Source organism: Egretta garzetta, unplaced genomic scaffold, assembly GCF_000687185.1.
Source record: "Egretta garzetta isolate BGI_Z169 unplaced genomic scaffold, ASM68718v1 scaffold245, whole genome shotgun sequence".
NCBI classification, from domain to species: domain Eukaryota; kingdom Metazoa; phylum Chordata; class Aves; order Pelecaniformes; family Ardeidae; genus Egretta; species Egretta garzetta.
Genome location: NW_009259721.1, coordinates 975,211 through 994,585, shown reverse-complemented (window position 1 = coordinate 994,585; position 19,375 = coordinate 975,211). Strand labels below are relative to the sequence as shown.

The following is a 19,375-nucleotide window of genomic DNA, read 5'->3' as shown; positions in this document are numbered from 1 at the left end:
TTGAACGAGAGTTTTTTGGGTTTGCTTCATGCAAAGTAGCGCTTCGGGAAATAGCTGGGCGGGGAGGATTTTGGGGGGTGGGTGTCCTTTCCCCTTTTAGTCCTAGGATACGGAGGTGGGGGCCTTAGGCGCTGCTCGTTTTAACCGAATTCCCCACGGTTCTGATGCAATGCCCGGTAGCATTGTGGGTGCACGAGTACTAAGTGTGTGTTACCTGTTGTATTGTACAAACGTATCGTGTAATTATTTTAACAGCTCAAACATCACGCTACACACGCAGCAGCGTTTTTAAAAACTTGTCTATCAAGAGTTTTCAAACTGCTCGTTTAGGTTCTGGCATGAACGTGATTCTGCCCATGCAAGCTCCTGGAAAATATCAGTTCCTCTTTAGGGGCAGGACAAAAAAAAAAAAAAAAACCTGAGGCTGATCCAGGGTTATAGACGTAGAGGCATGGTTGCATTGGCGTAGCCGTACCCATGGCTTGTGGAAGGAAATACCCTCCTTCAGAGGAAAAAGGAACGACAAGCTGTGTTCTTCACAGTATTTTTAAAAAAAAAGTAGAAGAGTTTAGAGCCAGGCGCTTGCAGGGCATCCTGAAGCTTCCACTTGTCACGCTCCCCAGCCCGAGCCAGGGGCCGTGCGCTCCGGCTGCTGCTGGCTGGCTCCTGCCCGCCGCGCGGTGACTCAAGCCGTCGCTGAAGTCGGCGGGTGAAGTTTTTTCACTTTGGCGACGTTGGTTAACTCGGTTTTATGTTTGTGAGCCCAAGCGAGATGTAACCTCCCATGGTTTCGCAGTCATCGTAGCGTGATTCAGCGCACGGAGGAGCGGCCGCGGTCCAGAAGCTTATCTCTTGTTCCTGAAGTGGTGCGTGCCAAAGATAACTTACCCTGGTTTGTTCGCTTGCGTGGTTGTGTGTACGCTTAAACTGGTGTTGATATTTATTTTCAGTTAAATACTGGGAAGTAACTTTGGAAAGAAGTTTTATCTCTTCCCAGGGCGGGCGTGGGTCTGCCGAGGAGACTCTGCGACGGTCCGTAGCATAGCTAAAAGGAAGTTTACCTTTAGGCAGCAGTAACTATCTTTGTTTATGCTCTGACCTCTTGCTTATTGTCCAAAAATGGTGCTGTGTATCAGACTCGGGGAAAATATTTATACCATCAGCCTAAATAATGAGGTCCCTGCGGTTTGTGATCTGTGTGGTTGGACTGGTCGGGGTATTTCCCTGACTGCAAAGGGGTGAATATGCCCTGGGTGTTTCTAGGTGTTGTTTCTAATGCTGTGAAACCCCCTCTCTCGGTTAAAGGTGCTGAAAAAATGGGTCGGGTTCCCCGGGTGACGAGCACAGATCTGTTTGCCAGGGAGAGAACTGGGTAATTGAATGGGGCTGGCGTGATCTTTTCTTGAGAAGTGGGACGAGGACGGCACAGGGCCGTCGGGACGAGCGAAAGCAGTCTCGGAAAGGTCAGCTCGGGAGCCGGTGACACTGCAGGGCTGGGAAGGGATGCGGGTTGGGATGGGGGAGGAGGAGCTTGGATACGTGCTTATTAGCTCTTTGATCCAGAGATGTTCCTTGTGCTTGTAAAATAACAACGTAAAATGGATAGAGCTTTTTTCCATTTTCCAGCTCCCCGGTACTGAGTGGCCCGAAACGGGAGTGCTTGGGATTGTTACGGATTCGGCGTTACCGGTATCTGCCAGGCGTGCTCTAACGCGTTAAACAGTTCCCTGTAAACCAGTGCAGGATACAAGTGCAATTTAGTGGGGTTTTTTAGGGCAGTGCCTTTATTTGTAGCATCTGCCCCCAGTCTGTCGCCTCGGCGGCGATGCGGAGCAGCTAAAGGGCTCCTGTCGCCGCGTGCTGCGCCCAGGGGAGCTGAGGCTCTACCACCTTGTATTTTTAATGTTACCTGTTGTTGTATAAATGATTGCTGTGCGTCTGGCTCCTGCGCTTTATTTCTGTAAGTATTTTTACCCGTTTATTTTAGGACGGGGCTTGTTTCTGTTATTAAGCTGATTAAAGACCATAGCCGTAGAGGCGTGGTAAGAATAGCACAGCTTATTTCTATAACACTGGGAAGTACAAGGTACAACGGGAGCATTTAGGATATAGGATAGGGATGGTTACTGCTCAGGTAGCTGTCCTGGCTTTGAGCTGGGCGCTAAGGGAACGGTGCAGCTGCGCCTTCCCGGGTCACCTCCCTGCAAGGGAAAAGCACGGACACCGTCGCATGGGAAGTCCATGTCCAGAGTTGACTGTCCTGGGGTAACGGAGCTGGATGATAGGCTTTGTTCTAAGATCTCAAAGAAAACTTTTCCTTTTTAGTTCTGGCTTACACTGCCACAAAACTACTGCAGCTTGATGAGTACCTGGCAAAAAGAAGTTGTTGCTGTTTCCCATCCGGTGCTGATTCAGTCTTAGCACCTGGGAATTTGGTCTGAGCAAGGGCTGAGATGGTTTTGAGATTAAGCCGTGCATCTCCTGCGCAGATGTTCCAGATGTAAAACCTGCCCAGGGAAGCGATGCAGCTCAGGCCTGGGTACCAGCATAAGCATGGTAACTGTTCAAGGCTAAAAACGGGTCCCCTCTTCTCTCGCCCCGTACGGCTGCTTATTTACGTATTAACATTAAATTGCTGCTGCTGTTGCACTCCCTCCCTTTTTGTACAAGAACAACAAGTTGTAAGTCGCGCTCCTTCCACGCCATCGCAGCTGGGCAGGCTCCCTGTGGCGACAGAACCGGCCGCAGGCGTAGCCGAAGCCGGGGAGAGGGCCAGGTTTGCGTCCCGTAAAGGTCGCCGGCTGAGCTGAAAGCGTAGCTCTTGCTGCACTGCGACCATCGCTGCCCTGGCCGGCTGAAATGTCACTGGAGGCAACACAGAGAGTCTCCTAAATTACAGTTTTGTGTCGGTCTTGACCAGGCTTTTTTTTTTTTTTTTTTTTTTAAATTACAACTGATCTGAACAGGTTTACCAAACACTCCGCTCTTGTATTTTCCTCTTGAATATACGTTGGGGTTGTTCAGTCTGGAGCAGAGGAAGCTGAGGGGAGACCTGATCGCCCTCTACAGCTACCTGAGAGGAGGCTGTAGGGAGGGGGGGGTCGGCCTCTTCTCCCTGGTAACAGATGATAGGACGAGGGGGAATGGTTTGAAGCTGCGCCAGGGCAGGTTTAGGTTGGATATTAGGAAAAACTTCTTCACTGAAAGGGTTGTCAGGCTCTGGAATGGGCTGCCCAGGGAGGTGGTCGAGTCCCCATCCTTGGAGGTATTTAAAAGAAGGGCAGATGAGGTGCTTAGGGACAGGGTTTAGTGGTCAGGTGGCAGGGTTAGGTTAAAGGTTGGACTCGATGATCTTAAAGGGCTTTTCCAACCGAAGCGATTCTATGATTCTATTCTATGATTCTATGAATGGATCTGCAATAGGGAACATACGTGCAAGGCTGACGGATCCGTGGTGTCCAGTTAAACTGGCTTTGGAACATCCCCAGTATCCCCGACAGTCGTGGTCACTTCCACTGATGGTTCCTTGAGCAGCCCATGCCCATGGGCAGGGTTGGCCAGAAAAGTCCCTAAGAAACATCGCTGCTGTGTGGAATTCCATGTTAAATGCTGCGTGAAGCAAGACCGTGACTGCATGGCGAGGAACCTGCCTGCTGGCTGGGGGGGCACGAAGCAGATCTTGGATCTGTAGGAAGGCTACCTGCTCCGCTCGGGAAGCAGAACTTTCTGTTCCCAGCAGCTGGAAAACTGCTCTGGCGTAAACAAGACAGAACTTGCGTTCGTGTGCAATTCTCCAAGGCGCAGTTATGCAAATCGGTTGTAAAGTAGCAGCGACTTCAGAAAAATGGGAGTTCAGCTGAAGGTTTTGGATGGATAGGCTTCTCTAGGAAAGGTTTCAGTTAACCCCTTCTCACTTGCCAGTGAAGGGGAGGTTGATCCTGAGTAGCTGCTTCCTGCTGTAGCGCCTTCGAGTTGATACCGAGAGTGGCAAAAGGCGGCTGTGACTTGGACTCAGGAGAACGTTTGCTTGTGCAGCACACAGGACTATCATCAGCGGGTGCGTTTGCGTCGGAGACAAGGGTTTAGTCTGTGAAATGATTGCCATTTGTTAACAAAATAATGTAATAAAAAAGCTTATTACTCGGCAACGTTAAGGTGCTGGGGAAGAAAAGCTTTTTGTACGCGCAGTTCGGGGGATGGATCTTTGTTCTTACGTGGGCAGTAAAATGATATTTAATAAAGGGTGGTGATATTGAAACAGTTTGAAAGAATCGTAATTAAATGTGTGTTTTCTGTGGCATTGATTTTTGTAAAGTGGTTTGGTCCCGTGCCATCAGCAATGCCTAATGGCACTCCTCGGAAATGTATGGCAGCACTGAAATGCCAGCGTTACCCCGAGGTTTGTGTAGGTGGCCCGGTTTGCACCGCGGTCATCTCAGCTCTTCGGTCTCGTCTCGGTGATGTTTGCAGCTGTGTGATCCAGATGTGTAATTTGCAGTAGTATGGCTTTTAGATGTCCATAGTTTTCCCTCTCCTGGTAACTCTCCTGGCTACTTCTCGGTGCATATCCTACTGTCGTGTTAGCCCGTACGTCCTGCCTGCGCCACCTGGGTGTGCGTATGCTCCTGACCCCTTGGGAAAAGGTGACAAATGCATCTGCTACGGCTGGTCTGGGGAGTTAAAATGTTTGCCTTGCATATCCCCTTTCTCCCCCCACCCCGGGAAATTTGCAGTCCAAAAAAACTGGAAGCTGAAGTTAAATGGAGATCATACGTCGTTGCTTGGAATGCTGATTTTAATGTACAAAGAAATACCTAGTAATCTCTGTTCTATTTTTCAGTTTTTCAGGATGAATCTGGAAAAACTCAGCAAACCAGAACTACTGACGCTGTTTAGCATTCTTGAGGGAGAATTAGAAGCAAGAGATCTTGTCATAGAAGCCTTAAAGGTATGTTGTGAGTACCACGATAAGAGACAAAAATGACATTGGTGCTACTGTAGTTCCCGCAGAGCGCTTGCGTCCAAGGTGAAGTTCAGTGGCAAAGATTTATGACTGGTTCAGGATCCCATCTCAATATCAGCAGTATTAGATAGTGGATGCTGTGTGTCATTCTGCATCTTGGAATTCTTCATTGGAAGCTGGCTGCAAGAAGCATCTCAGTGTTGAAATCCAGCGTGGGGCACGTGTTGCTGGTAAAGAACCAAGTGTTTCTGCTGTGGTGAGAAATGTAAGAGGTCCATCAGGCTTCCTTTGTTGGTTTTGTTCTCCTTCAGGGCTTCCTAAGGCAGAAACTCTTCTTGCCGGGAGGGATCACAGGTCAGTCTTTCAGTGAGAACAGCGTCACACCAAGACAAAAGCATCCGTGGCTTTGTCCTGTGCTAAGGCACTTTAAGCTGGCGCTGCTGCCCACAGCCCCAGACCTGTCTGCTCAGCTGCTCCTTCTTCCCTTCACTGGCACAAGCCTTAGCGTAGCCTCCCGGCGAAGCAGATACCAGCTAAAAGTAGCCCATCCACAGGTCAGTCTTTCAGTGAGAACAGCGTCACACCAAGACAAAAGCATCCGTGGCTTTGTCCTGTGCTAAGGCACTTTAAGCTGGCGCTGCTGCCCACAGCCCCAGACCTGTCTGCTCAGCTGCTCCTTCTTCCCTTCACTGGCACAAGCCTTAGCGTAGCCTCCCGGCGAAGCAGATACCAGCTAAAAGTAGCCCATCGAAAAAGTTAGTTTCAGCCCGTGTCGGTGCGGCTGACGCCGTGGCTGTCGTGGTCGGGGTGGGACAAGGCAGGGGGTGGTGCTGGAGCAAGCCGAACCTCTCCTTGCAGGGGTCGCTCATGCTGCAGGGAAGCCGTGGCCGTGGTGGTGTTGGCTCTGGGCTTCTGCTTCCCTTCCTCGGGCAGCGTGGGCTGCGGCACTCCGTGGCCGGCTTGGTGAGTTAACATTGAGCCTAGAAAATACTTGAAAAATGTGTGGCCCATGGGTAATACTGCTGCTTTTGGAAGGATGCTTAGCTGACACTCAGCTTCAGCAAGGTGGAAAAAAAAAATAGCGGTGTCAATGCTGGAAAGGGTCGATTTTTGAAGAACGGAGTTGTGGTGGGGTTGAGTGTTGAAGGCTTTCTCAAGCTGAGCTGCCGCTGCTCGTCACGTTTAAACTTCAGCTGTTTCGGAAGAGGGATGGCAGCTCGCAGGCCTGGGAGCTGCAGGGACTTGGTTTTCCAGCAAAAGCTGCTGTAGCTGGGTTCCAGATACAGACACCTTTGGGGGAAAGGAGGGAGATCCTCCTCCGAAACAGTTGGGACCCTTACGTATGTTAATTGGTTTTGCATTTAGATAGGCTTTCTATTTTGGAAGAATATTGTTACCATCTCAAAACCATTGATGGGGTGGAAGGCTTGGCTCCTCTCTTGGAACAGACGCAAATTCCTCCTCTGTCCTGGGATCAGCCTTCCAATAACGTGTTACCAAAACGAGCATCGCGGTGTGAAGCGCGTGTAACGGAGCACAGGGCGACCGAGGGGAAGGAATGCAGCAGCCCCATTCCAAAGGCTTCCTAACGGGTACCTTCCACTAGCAGAAAGCAATTACCTCTTCTGTTGAAATTTAACCTGCAGTTGCCTCCTGCATGAGGCGATTAATGGAGTTAGAATGGCCTTTGACATGGTCTGTCAGGTACTCGTGACTGAGGAGAAATTAAATGAAACTGTAACCTATGCTTGATAATTACGCAGTATAAAATACCAAGCTAATCAAAGGTTAGTGCTTTTTTCCCCTCTTTTGTAAGGGAGACACTGAAATATTTCACCTTAAGGACGCGAGGAGAGCTGAAGGCAGGAGGACAAGGGCAGGAAAAGCTTCGAATCGGAGCTGGCTCTTGCCAGCCCGGCCATCGGCTGCCGGCAGCCCGGAGCGCGACCCCTCGGGAAAATGAAAGCCCTCCGGAACGGGCCCGTGCCGGGGGTCTGCAGCTGCGCCGTCGCTCGGGTCCAAGAGCTGTGTTCAGGGACGTCACAGCTCGAGTCCGGCTTCCTGCTGGCAGGAGGCTGCGTGGCCCTTTCCATCCGTGAAAGGAAAAAAAGTCACGTTGCTCCTTGATCTGCTGGCTGGACGGAGTTCCCGAAGCCTCCCAGCTTTGTATTGTCCATTTATTTGGAATATACAGCTAGAGAAATTCTGGCCTTACTGTGCTTTTCCTTTTGTTTACTGGTAGTAACTGCGGTAACAGCTTTCTGGCCAAAATACTTTTATTGTGGTTTATTATGTTTTAAAGGGAAACCCACCTCGCCGGTCTGTTTACTCACGTTTTGCTACACGTGAAAATGCCGCCCTGAAGAAAAAGCCTGCTGAGGCTGCACGAGAGATCGGTGCTCCGAGAGCATTGAGTTTGACGGATAGATTGGGCCGGCCCATCCCGGGCTGGTGGTTCCATGCATGGAGGAATCGTCTGCCTGGGGGCTGGCGGCTGCCCCCGTTCCCGAGGGTTGGAGCAGTGGGAGCTCTCTGGGCACCCCTGGGTGTCTGTGCAGCACACGCGTGTGTTGGGAAGAGGCGGAGGGGAGCTGGACCTTTGCTGGAGGATTGCATGACCTTCCACAACGGCGGTGGTTTCCTCGGGCAGTTACGTTGCGTGCATAGATGCCGGTGGTTAAAAATCAGAGGTTTATCTGCCTACTTCCCATATAGTAAGAAAAATTGCATTTCCCCTCGTGGGCTGATTTGACTTCTAATTCGGATTTAAATGCTTCTGAACTTCCTAGATGTTTGAGGCAGATCCTTTGGTGTGTTAGAGGAAAGACCAAGCGCTTGCAGAGAAAGAGACCGCCTTAGTCGGTGAACTTGTAGTTTGATTATAGCACAGTCTGCAATAATTGATATTCCTGCCTGCTTGGAGAAAAGCATTTAGCATCTGGCATTTGGCAGAGAGAATCCATGCATGCGGATGATGAAGCCTAAAATAGTTTCCTTCTCCCCCACGATACCAGGCCACTTGTTGGCTGGCACTGGCCCCGTTCCAAACTCAAGCTGCTGAGCCTGGCTTTCCAGCGACTGCTTGCTTAATCTGCTCCTTCGCTTTCCTCTCTTTTCTTCACCTCCCCTCCCCAAATCTTCACCCTCTCCCCCACGCTGCTGCCTGGGTCTCCCTGCTCCCTGCCTGGAGGCAGCAGCCCTGCCCTGCCTGCTGGGGGACGGGGTTTAACTGAGCTTTATTTGCCTGCTGCTCAGGTTCAGATCGTAAAGAGCAGTAGTTAGGTCACCTCTAATCAGAGCCTCTACCGTATTACGCCTTGCCCTTGCTGAGTTCTTTCCTTTGCTGGTTTGTTTTTTTCTGTGGTTTACTTTTTTTCTTGCCTTTCTTAGCTTTTAAGTGAGTGGTGGGTGTTTGTGACTGGGACCATCATCTCTCCACGTGCGTTTGCAGTGGACCTGGCCTTGACTTCCGATGCCCATTTCAGATTGCAGCATTACTTTGATTCAAACAGGAGAAACTAGTATAAAGGGTTAAGCAACCAAATCTACAGTATTCAAAAATACTGCTTTCCAGTGCTTCAGTTTTTAAAAACCTCTTTGAAAAAAAGCTTTTTTCTTTTTTGCCTGAAAGTAGCTTCCTGTCCACTACATAAATCTCAATGTTCTCCTCGGAATAGGCCTTAAGTCTCACTTCTTATTGTGCTCCTTTTCCTGTAGTTATAATCGGATTTAAATCATCCAGAAAACCAGATGCTGTCAGAGAGTTGCATAACACTAAGGGCCGGATTCTCTGTCCTTAGTCCAGGTAGGATTTGCATGGACAAATGCAAGGGACGTGCCAAGGATTGCGTGTGTGAACCACAGGTTCGTCTTCTGCAATAGCACACGGTGCCTGGAAATAATTCCATGTTTCAAGAGGTCTCTGTCGCTGTCGGAGCGCTTCGTTCCCCACCCCCTGCCCTGTAAAGGAGAGTTTTCCATACATCAGAAATGAAGTTCTGTTTACTTCTAGAAAACAGGAACAGCTTTCTGGCTAATTCTTTTATGTTAATAAGGCCTGAGGCGATTTACACTGGAATAGAAACTATTTTGTGTTAATGATGGGGAGCTGGTACCCATCGCTTTGCTTCTGAATTCAGTGATTCACTCTCTAAAGCAGCATTAATGCGTTGCAGAATTAAGTGTTCACTTTGTCAGTGGATTGAGAAATTAAGTTTACAGTGCAGTCTCAAAAACTGAGAGTCTACCTCTTGTTTAAATGAAAGTTCAGTAACATAAAACCTTGCTGCAGATGCTGGTAAATCTTTCACAGATGGGGCAAAATGCGCTTTTGCATCGCTTACAGAGCAGCGTTCCCATGGGCACTGTCCCGCTGGAATGCGGGCTTTTCGCACAGCTTTCCCTGCAAGCCTGGGGAATTTTTTGTTTATTTCTTGCTTGCAGCAGCACTGGTTGCCAGTGGTTTTGAAAGGCCGATTCCCTCTACCTTCTCCGTGCCCAGATGGGTCCTGAGCGAGCAGCGGTGTGGGAATGGCTTCCCCGCTGGAATGGCTCCCGCCCTGAATTTCGGTGCCGGCGGGCTCCCTGTTTAACAGCGAGCGGCGAGCACGGTGCGGCCCCGGGGCCGTCGTCGCAAGGGTGCTGGGAGCTCCTGCTGGGGTTTGCACGGTCTGTTCCCAGGGAATGGAGTTGCAGTTCGGTGCCGCTTGACATTTCCCAAGAAAACGTCTTCCCCTTTTCCAAGCTGATAACAGGTCTTACGTGGGCAAATCTGGGTAGCGCTCGTTTATCTGGTTTGGTCACTAGGTATAATGATGGCAATTAAGGCAGATAGTGTATTTGAGCAATCTGATTGCTGCTGCGTGGATCTCTGCTAGGCACTGCTTTGGAGACGGAGCTGAAGGCTCTGAATCCTGCTTCAGCATCTTGACGTTTATTTTCATGCCGAGCGAGTGGTCCCCACCCCCATTTCCCTTCTCTCTGTCAGCAATCGCTGCGGCCTCGGTTTGTCTTAATTCCCAGTATCTGTGTCTGGGGAGAGACGCTAATAAGGAAGTTCAAGGCCGTAAGAAGCTATTTAAAGCTTATACCATTCGCTGCAACAGCAAGGAGGAACTTCTGTGCACATTATTACTGAGAACTGCATGCACGGCAGCTCCAGTTAATTAACAGCGTGTTTGTGTGCCGAGGGTTAAAACCCAAACTCTAAAATTACAGGCAAGAGCAGTATTCTACTTTGTGTCCAAAAAAATACTTGAAACAAGTCTTGGAAATTCCCCGTTTGATGTTCCAGTAAAACAAGTTGTAAAGATTATTGAAGGCAGAGAGAAAATGCTGTCTCATAAACAAGGCTTCACTAAAAGGAAATCTTTTATGAAAAAAAAAAAAAATTACACGAATAGATTATGGGAAGCATTCATCCCAAAGCAGTCCAGAAATCCTAGGAGGAAACAGTAGCTTTTCCCTAACCGAGGGGAGCCTTGGCTTTGCCTGCCGGCGCAGGAAACATCCCTTGTGTCAGATATTGCTTCTGCTCTATAAAATCAGAATTCCTTCTTTTCATTCGGACTGGCAGGGGTAATTGCCCAAACTGGAGCTAAAGGCCGGCCAGCTCGGAGCGCTGCCCTCTCTGCTCATCCGCGGGAGCTGTATTTTTATTATGAGTCGTTAACGTGCGTAGCTGCTTCCTTTTTTAAAGAGCAGCCCAAGCTTCAATGTTATCCTTTTTCCTGTTGGGGGAGGGCAATTTAGCAGTCGTCTCAATCACCAAATAGTCCATTTAGTTGCTTTTGGGGTTCAAATGTTCTGATAGGAAACCCGTACGTCGGCGTATTTGAGGCGATGCAGGTGGAGACACTCGATCAGAGGCTTCCCGAGTTGCAGCACGTTGCACCTTCTTTCCAAGTGCAGTTGCTGCTGTTGGAAGGCTGCACGCGCTCTCTGGTTTTCCAGATTAAATTTGCCACTCCTCAGTTAACAATGCTTTTTGTAGCCTTATTTCCGTATTAGCAAAGCTTGATTTCCTGGGGATTTATGTGTTTGAATAGGTCGATGCTGCGATCTGAGGTCCGAGTTGATTTTCTGAGCTCGTTAATAGATGATTTCTCTTCCACCATCAAGTTACTGCTGTTCTGAAAGTTGAACAAGACCCATATTTAGGACTGAATCCCAGTTCAGACGGGGCAAAATCAAAACTGCAGGAGATGTTTGTGCGTGTCCTCTGGCGTGGGTGGGAGTTGCTGAGCTGAAGGGCTGCCTCGGTGGGGAGCGTAAGCCGTGGGAGAAGTCACTCGTGCATGTGGCAGTTCGATACCTGTATAAAATAACCTCTGTAGATTATTGTGCTGTGACTTAATTTTAGAAGAGCTGTCCTGGTTATTTCGGCGGCAGAGGTGGCCGCCCCGCGGGACCCGTAGCACAGGGGTCTCACGGGCAGCAGCCTGAAAATCCCTATTTGCCTTTCCGAGTGGCCCAAATGCCAAAGCACTGGATTTGTTCCTGTAAAGTAGATTTGCTCGGCGTAGGATGACCTGTTTAAGACTTCTCCTAGTCTAGACAACTTTAATGAAATGTTTATGCTCTGCCGGCTACTACAGAAAAATAGCTGGGCTTCAGAAAGCTATTAATGTTGTGATAGCCTCATCTGTTTGTCATCCTAGTCCAGGAAAATGCTCCATTGCTCAAAGTGGCGAGGAAGGACTGCTTGTTCTCTCCCAGGCAGGAAACAAACCACGCCGAAACCCCGCGGAGTTCAGAGCCCGACGCTGGGAGGAGCGGAGACAAAACCGCGGCTTCTGTTGCGCCTGCCGGACTCGCCAGCAACCGGCGGTCCTGGGCAGTGGGTGCGACCTTAATCCCAGCTCCTTCAGCTTTGGTTATGAAGAACTTGCCCAGAAGTCAACTTTGCCAGTGCCCCCCCGTTTGCCTGCGCTGCTAAAGCACTGGTGCCCATCTGAAGGGTTCCTGCCGGGGTTCTGGGTGGCGGTGGCGTGGCCGGCACCGGGGTGGGCTGGCTTTAGGGGAAGGGCAGCTCATCTGTCAGAGCAGCTGGGCCAGCTGGATGAATATCCCCGTTTGTATTTGCAGACTTTTTAATGCTTGAGTCACTTAGAAATTCCCTGCACGCTTGTAGGGAGCTTTGCTTGAGTCATTTTTCTGAATCCTTCAGAATCACTGAAGATTCCCTGCCCCTCAAAAAAAAAAAAAAAAAGCCTGTGTTTTTCCTGTGATTCATTAAAGCTGGGGGCAGCTCATTATCCAGGGCCACCCTCCCATTTCCAGGGCTGATTTTTTTCTTCCTCTTTTTTTTTTTTTTTTTTTTTTTTATGTAAGGTTAGAACAATACCTTAAGCTCTGCTCAGAGGTGTGTGCTGTTCCTGGTGGATGTTACTGATAGAGGCAGGGGTATTTGCGAGTGCGAGCTGTTCCTCTGGATCTGTTTACTGCAAGGGTTAAAATGCAACTCCGAACCAGTATCAGAGGACGAATGCCCCTAACTGGGTTTGGGCAGTGAGGAGATGTGGAAAGTATTCTGGTTTGGTTTTTCTCTGCCTCTTGTCAAAGTAACGCATGTACTTCTCCCTTTGAGAGCAGAGATTGACTTCTCTTATATATATATTTATTTTTTTTTTTGTGCTGATCATGTGGTCGCATCTTAGGGTGCAGGCAGGACCAGCAAAGCTCGTCAGCCGCGTGCGTGAGGCCAAGCTGGATCCGTCAGCACGAGCTCCGGCACTCGGGCACAGCAGTTTGCTGTTCTGTTTCAGCAGGTCCCCGCCAGCGCTGGCCAGGGCATCGCTATGGCTCTCCTACGCCGGAGGGAAGCGCGTGCCTTGGATGCGCTTTACTGGGACGCCCGAAACGGCCGTTCTGGGAAACGCTGCCTTCGACCTTGTCTTTTCGTATCGGTCGGCCTGGGACTTTGCCATCTAAAAGATGTCCGTAAGCAGTCCCATAAGAAACGGGTCAGGCCCTGGTAGCTCGCCGTTCCCGTCAGCTGGAAGGGCCCCGAAGCCGGGCGCAGCGAGGCTGCCGCAGTCGCGCCCCGCGTTCGGAGCAGAGCGAGCTTGTTTTCCACCCCGCGCCAGCCCAATGCCATTCCACAGCATCGGCGGAGCTGGGGCTCTGTGGAGCTTGTGCCAAGAGCCCGTCACCAGCTCTGCGACGCGACCGTGGGCCGTTCCGGAGGGCTTACGTTCTGTCGGCGCTCGCGGCGCGTACGCAGCCAGCCGAAGCACGCCGGGGAGCGCGCGGGCAGCATCTGTTTGGAGCAGCAAAACCACGTCACGCGCATGCTCCGCCAAGAGCAGCGCAGCCGGTGCCATGGCTTTCCTCGGTCACGGCAGTAACCCGTGCTAGTTAGACGTGCTAAAGCGTGCTTTGAATTAAACTGCTTTAAAGGTGATGGCATGCTTTGGTTCAAGGTGCTGGGGCTCTCGCCTTTCAGAGAAAGGTGGCGTAGGGGACCGGTGCAGCGGAAAGCCCACGTCATTCCCCCCGGCCTCACTAGGAATGTGACTGTGCAGAACAGTACATAACCATTTATATGCTCTAGAGAAGTGAAGGAATTCATTCTCTCGCAAGGGCTGGTTACCATGACTATAACGAACCGAGAAGAATCGCGTCTAAACCTCAGGTTTGGAAGGTGTCCTTTCTTAGCAGGGTGCATCAGCTCTGCCGTGCGTGGGATGGTGCTGTCGGTGATCCGCAGAGGAACCAAACACCGTCACAGGTTTTTTAGGAGTGCCCAGCATTTAGCCCGTAACAGTTTCAGTGGAAATCAATGAGCAGATTTCCTGGAGCCAGGATCGGTCAGCTCTGAGGGCTCTTCTGAAGCGAGGTCTATTTTCCCTCTTGGGTCTTTTGTTGCATGGATATCTGTTTTCATACGGCTTCTTACCGTGGTGGTAAGCATGGAGGTAAACACACAGATAGTAAAATGGTCTGGAATTGTGCTTTGGTTTTTAGAACATTATAGTAGTCATCCAGTAGGATAAGGTCATTGGTATCCTAACAAATGGATTTCCAGCTGGAATGGCTGATTCTAAACATTGTAAATGTAAAACCTGTTACGTGTGCGTTTCCTCAATTCTTACACGTCACCAGAAGAAAACTAATCACTCCTATCTTGCTTCTTGAGAAACTGAACTTTGTTTAGTCTGGATGAGAATATTAAGGATTTTATTAACAATTTGTAGGCTATTGTGAGAGTAAAACTCTTCAATTGCTCAACATTAAATTCTTCAATGGTGACATAATCGAGCCAGCCACACAACTGCTCTTCCCCTGAAACAACAGTAAATGATTAAATCTTTTGTTGGGCAAGAATGGGTACTTCCCTTCTTTCCTTTCACCGATGTGGAATGTAATTCATGGACACGGGCAGCAGGTCGCTGTGGTACAAGGGTGTTAGTAGACTCAATACATGGTGGAGATGCTGTGGTTTTAAGCAAGACTTCCCTTTGTTTCTACTTTGTTTGGTTTTGTATTGCAGGCCCAGCACAGAGACACGTTCATCGAAGAACGCTATGGGAAGTACAACATCAGTGATCCCTTAATGGCTCTGCAGAGAGACTTCGAGACCCTGAAGGAAGGAAATCATGGTGAAAAGCAACCAGTATGCTCCAATCCCTTATCTATTTTGAAAGTGGTGATGAAACACTGCAAGAATATGCAGGAAAGAATGTTATCCCAGCTAGCTGCTGCGGAAAGCAGGCACAGAAAGGTAAGTTTTGCTTCAAATAAGCTGTGCAGAAGTTAATTGCTGCGTGTTGATAATAGGGTAACTTCAGCAGAAACACTTAAATGCCTTGAGTTTTGGTAACTGAAAGGGCTTTGCACCTTTGTTTAAACTTCTCGGTCAATACAATGTAGCTGGTAAGCTTATTAACTGTAATTCCAAAATTTGAAATATATTCAAGATGTTTTTGCCAGGGGACACACAAAAGGAGCTAGCTCACTCACAGCTGGGAAGTATAGTGCTTACCAAGCTGTAAGAGGGGATTTTTGGAGGGTTGGGCTCTCGGCAGACGTATCGCCATTCTGCTTGTGACCTGTTCTTGGTGATTGTTGGAGAGCTGGTACCAGGTCCTTACGGGAGTGCACCTCCTTCTGCTTTCCTAAGAAGGTATGGCGTGACCACAACTATTTTTCATGCTATTTGGCCTCTTTAATTAAGCACCTATTATTCTTTCCACATAGCTTTAACATATATTGACACCAGTGAAGTGCTTGGTCCACATCTCAAGCTGTACTCCAGCGGAGGTTTGCTCCTCTGGCATCCCATAGTTTCCTAGAGGAGCATAAAGCTGCACACGAGTCTGAAAGCAAGAGTCCGCTGAATTCTGCTTCTTGGAGTCTTGCCCCGATGTTACTCTCTTTACATAACGAGTTAGCTTTTAAAAAACCAAACCATGTTTACATGTTTGTTTTGTCCTGCGGTAAATTTAAACAAGTCAAAATGATTAAAGTATTCGTCCCTGCTATGTAGTCAGGGCAGGGAATAATTGCCCAAGAGTACATCACTGGAGTCTGCAACTGGGAGGAGCTCTCTGGAACATCCCTGCAGTCACCTGCATTGCAGCACTGGATCTTAACCTCTTCCCATACTTCTTTTCAGTCTTAAAAACTAGCCGGGATTTTTGCTTTCACTTGTGTCAGTGGCAGACTGTGAGGTGGTGCCACTACGCGGGTGTCGAGGAGTGGTCTTGTACGATGTCAGGTCTGAGTGTGCATTTGAGTAGGGCCTGGGCCAATGCCATCCGGTATTTTTTCAGGTACGTCTCTCTTGCTTTGATTAAAACTTAGTAAATCACGTACTAAGGTCTCGAGAACAAGGAGTTGCATTCTGTTTCTAATCAAGAGGTTCAGAGTTGAGCCCTCTCTTTCGTTGCTCATCAGCACGTGGGCTACAGTTTGTTTTCCCGTAATCTCTTTCGATGGGGCTAAGATAGAGCAAGTGCCTTTCAGCCTGCGAATAATCTGAGCATCTCTGCCGCGGAAGCCTTGCTACGGCATGAGCAACCAGCCAGCCTGGCTTCTGCACCGCAGGCTTAGGGTGGGCGGCTGGAGGCATCTTCAGCTTCTGCTTTGTCCTCTAAGGCACTGGAAGTAACGGCAAGGCGCCGTGTTTCGCTTTCAGCCAAGTGTCTGGCTACACCATGCTATTACAGTAGTCGGATATTTTTCCCCTTCTCATTCTATCCTTCCCCTCTCCTCTGTAAAAGGGTTCCTTGTGCATTTAAGCATTGTTTGGAAGCTTCAATTTCGGGAAGGCTTGAGGAGCTGCTAAATTCATGGCAAGCATGAGCTGGGAGAGCCCAGAGTTTTGGTGGTGAGATGCAGGAGGGTCTCTTGGGAAGTTTGTATTCTGGCTTTTTTGTTGAGTTAATAGAATTTCAATTATTCATGTAATTCAGCGTTAAAGCTGAAGGAGCTCCTTAACTGGGTCCTTATGGCAAGCAGTTTCATTTCAAGAGCTCATCTTGTTCTTAAGTGGAAGAACAAATTAATGTTCTTTAAAATAAACTTTGCACTGCAGTCCTCAAATCCCCTGTTAGAAACCGGGGGAGAAGCCTGTATGCGAGCGACTGCTGAGACCGTAGCGAGGATCGTCGCCTTGGAATTGTTCGTGCCCTGGGTCTGCTGGGTGCGCGGTCTCTGGGGCAGCGCCGCTGCTCCTGCTGGGGTTTGTATTTACGGTCCTGCCAGGAAATTCTGATGAGGGCACCATGCAGCCAAGGATGGGTAACGTGGCCGTCTCCAGGCTGTCCTGCAGGCCGGAGGGAGAGCGGGCAGTTTCGCTGTTTAATAATGAAACAAAGGTACATACGGGGGAGGTTTTCCTCACTCCTTTCGCAAACTGCCTCGCCTACACCAAATAATAACGTGGTGCTGCAACTTGTCCAAAAGCTGCTTTTATGTGATTTTGAGGTGGATTCGGGTGTCTGAGGCTGCAGCGGCCGCTCTCCCGTGTCATTTGGCTTCAGACCGTGTGCGAAGGCGCCGATCTCTCCCTGCGTTGTGCCAGCTCGTGAGTGTGCCCAGCTATCGAAGTGACCGATGCTTGTTTGGCAGGTGATTCTGGACCTGGAGGAGGAGCGGCAGCGGCACGCCCAGGACACGGCGGAGGGGGATGATGTCACCTACATGCTGGAGAAGGAGCGGGAGCGGCTCACCCAGCAGGTACGCTCGGGACGCCGGTGATTGCCCAACCCACGGAAACCCCGGCTCCCGGGCGGGGAATGCGGTACTGACATCTAATGGCACCTTCGCCTTGAAAGAGTGGTAGGGACCTCCCTCCTCCATAAGGCGCCCCTAGCTTTTATCACTTCGATATACCAAAACTTCAGGGTGTTTTGGTAGCTGAGCAGTGCTAAAAGCATTAATAGGCAATCGAATGCTTTGAAATCTTACTTCAGCCTGAATCCTGAGAAGCTCTCGAGAACAGTGCTGCCCTTACAAATGATGGGGCTCTCTAGTACTCAAAATTCAGAATCAGTCATGAAAGATCTCCTGGGGGGGTCATTCGGAGATCATAATAAATATTTAAGTTACTGTTTTCTGTTACTCGAGCGCTGTAGACTTTATTAAACATACATAACACATCAGCGGTTTAAAGTCCAAATGCCTTCAAAAGGCAAACCGACGAAGCGGGAACCGAGGCGGAAGGTGGCGTTGCGATCGCCTGTTCCATCAGCACGTGGCAGGCTGGGTGCGTATCGCACTGAAGGTCAATTGAATTTCATACATGATAAAACTGCTAGTAAGCAATAATTCTTAATACCTGCAGCCTGCGTCATACAAGGCTGGCTGGCAGACTCCTGGGGCAAGGACCTCTTTCTTGGCCATTGCCGATCTTTTACCGTGTAATTTCCCCAAGATAGGTGGTAACCCCGTTCCCTTTCAGGGCATTATACTTCATTTACTTCCAGGATGTTCTGTGGTTCCCTCACTGTCCTTTTTGTTCTTCTCTTCCAGTTGGAGTTTGAAAAATCCCAAGTGAAAAAGTTTGAAAAAGAACAGAAGAAGCTGTCGAGCCAGTTGGAGGAGGAGAGGGCACGCCACAAGCAACTGTCGTCCATGCTTGTAGTGGAGTGCAAGAAAGCCACTGCCAAAGCAGCTGAAGAGGGGCAGAAGACAGCAGACTTGAGCTTGAAATTGGAAAAAGAGAAGAGTAAGGTGAGTAAACTGGAAGAGGAGCTGGCGTCCAAGAGGAAGCGGGGTTTACAGATGGAAGCACAAGTAGAAAAGCAGCTCTCGGAGTTTGACATTGAAAGAGAACAGCTGAAAGCCAAGCTGAACAGAGAAGAAAACCGTACAAAAGCACTCAAAGAGGAGGTGGAATGTCTGAAGAAAGCCCTGAAAGAGCTGGAGGCTTCTTGCCAGCAGCACAGTCCTACCGAGCCTTCGCAGCCAAGCCCCTCGGTGATGTCCAGAGGTGTTGCAACCGACAGCCCCCCGGTGAAGTCTGCGTCTTGCCAGACAGAGTGTCTGCAGGCAGACCGAGCGAATCCCGCCGGCACCGGCAAAGCCGTACCCACCGTGCTTCCCAGCCCTACGACACCTACTCACTCCTATGCAAAATCCAACGGCCATTGTGATACAGACGCGCAGACGGGTAGCGAGCTACTGCAGACAAATGTGGCGGAGACCCAAGTTCAAAAGGAGAAATCTGCTGGTGCAGCCTCAGAAAACACGGTTGAGAATGGAAGTTCTCCTGTAAGAACAGAGTCACCGGTGCATCTGATGTCCCAGCTCCCTTCTGGTGGGGCCTCCCTGTCTCCCAGCAGCACGGCTGCCTCCTCGCTGACACCTTCTCCTTGCTCCTCACCAGTTCTGACCAAGCGCTTAGTGGGAGCTTCAGCGAGCAGCCCCGGTTACCAGTCATCCTACCAGGTGGGGATCAATCAACGTTTCCATGCAGCTCGGCACAAGTTTCAGTCTCAAGCGGAACAGGACCATCAGTCGAGTGGTTTGCAGAGCCCACCGTCACGGGATTTGTCTCCTACTCTAGCAGATAACTCCGCCGCCAAGCAGCTGGCCCGCAATACGGTCACTCAGGTCCTTTCCAGATTCACCAGCCAGCAGGGACCTATCAAACCTGTCTCCCCTAACAGCTCACCTTTTGGCACGGACTACCGAAATCTGGCAAATGCTGTGAGCCCCAAAAACGAATCTGGCCACTCTCCAAGCCCTGGCAAGGGTTCCAGTCCGCTAAGCCCACTGTCTCCTGGAATTAAGTCCCCAACCATTCCTAGAGCAGAAAGAGGGAACCCTCCACCCATTCCTCCAAAGAAACCCGGCCTCGCTCAGTCACCTGCTGCTCCTACTCCGCTAACCAAAACCTCTTCCCCGGCCCCCTCTCTGGGTGCCCCCATGGATGTGGCCGGCAGCTGCTCGAACAATACCGTA

At 49.8% G+C, this 19,375-nt stretch overlaps 1 protein-coding gene across 1 annotated transcript in view; it reads left to right on the top strand.

Annotated features, from left to right (window-relative positions):
• The first annotated feature begins 3,985 nt into the window (after nucleotides 1-3,985).
• Nucleotides 3,986-19,375, top strand: part of CTTNBP2NL (CTTNBP2 N-terminal like) — a 19,308-nt gene continuing 3,918 nt past the window's right edge. Inside the window, exons 1-5 of the mRNA XM_009639397.2 lie at nucleotides 3,986-4,057; nucleotides 4,841-4,948; nucleotides 14,457-14,687; nucleotides 17,039-17,146; nucleotides 17,942-18,859. Coding sequence (XP_009637692.1) covers nucleotides 4,850-4,948; nucleotides 14,457-14,687; nucleotides 17,039-17,146; nucleotides 17,942-18,859 — 1,356 coding nt within the window. The 5' untranslated portion in view covers nucleotides 3,986-4,057; nucleotides 4,841-4,849. The remainder of the gene's footprint in view (nucleotides 4,058-4,840; nucleotides 4,949-14,456; nucleotides 14,688-17,038; nucleotides 17,147-17,941; nucleotides 18,860-19,375) is intronic.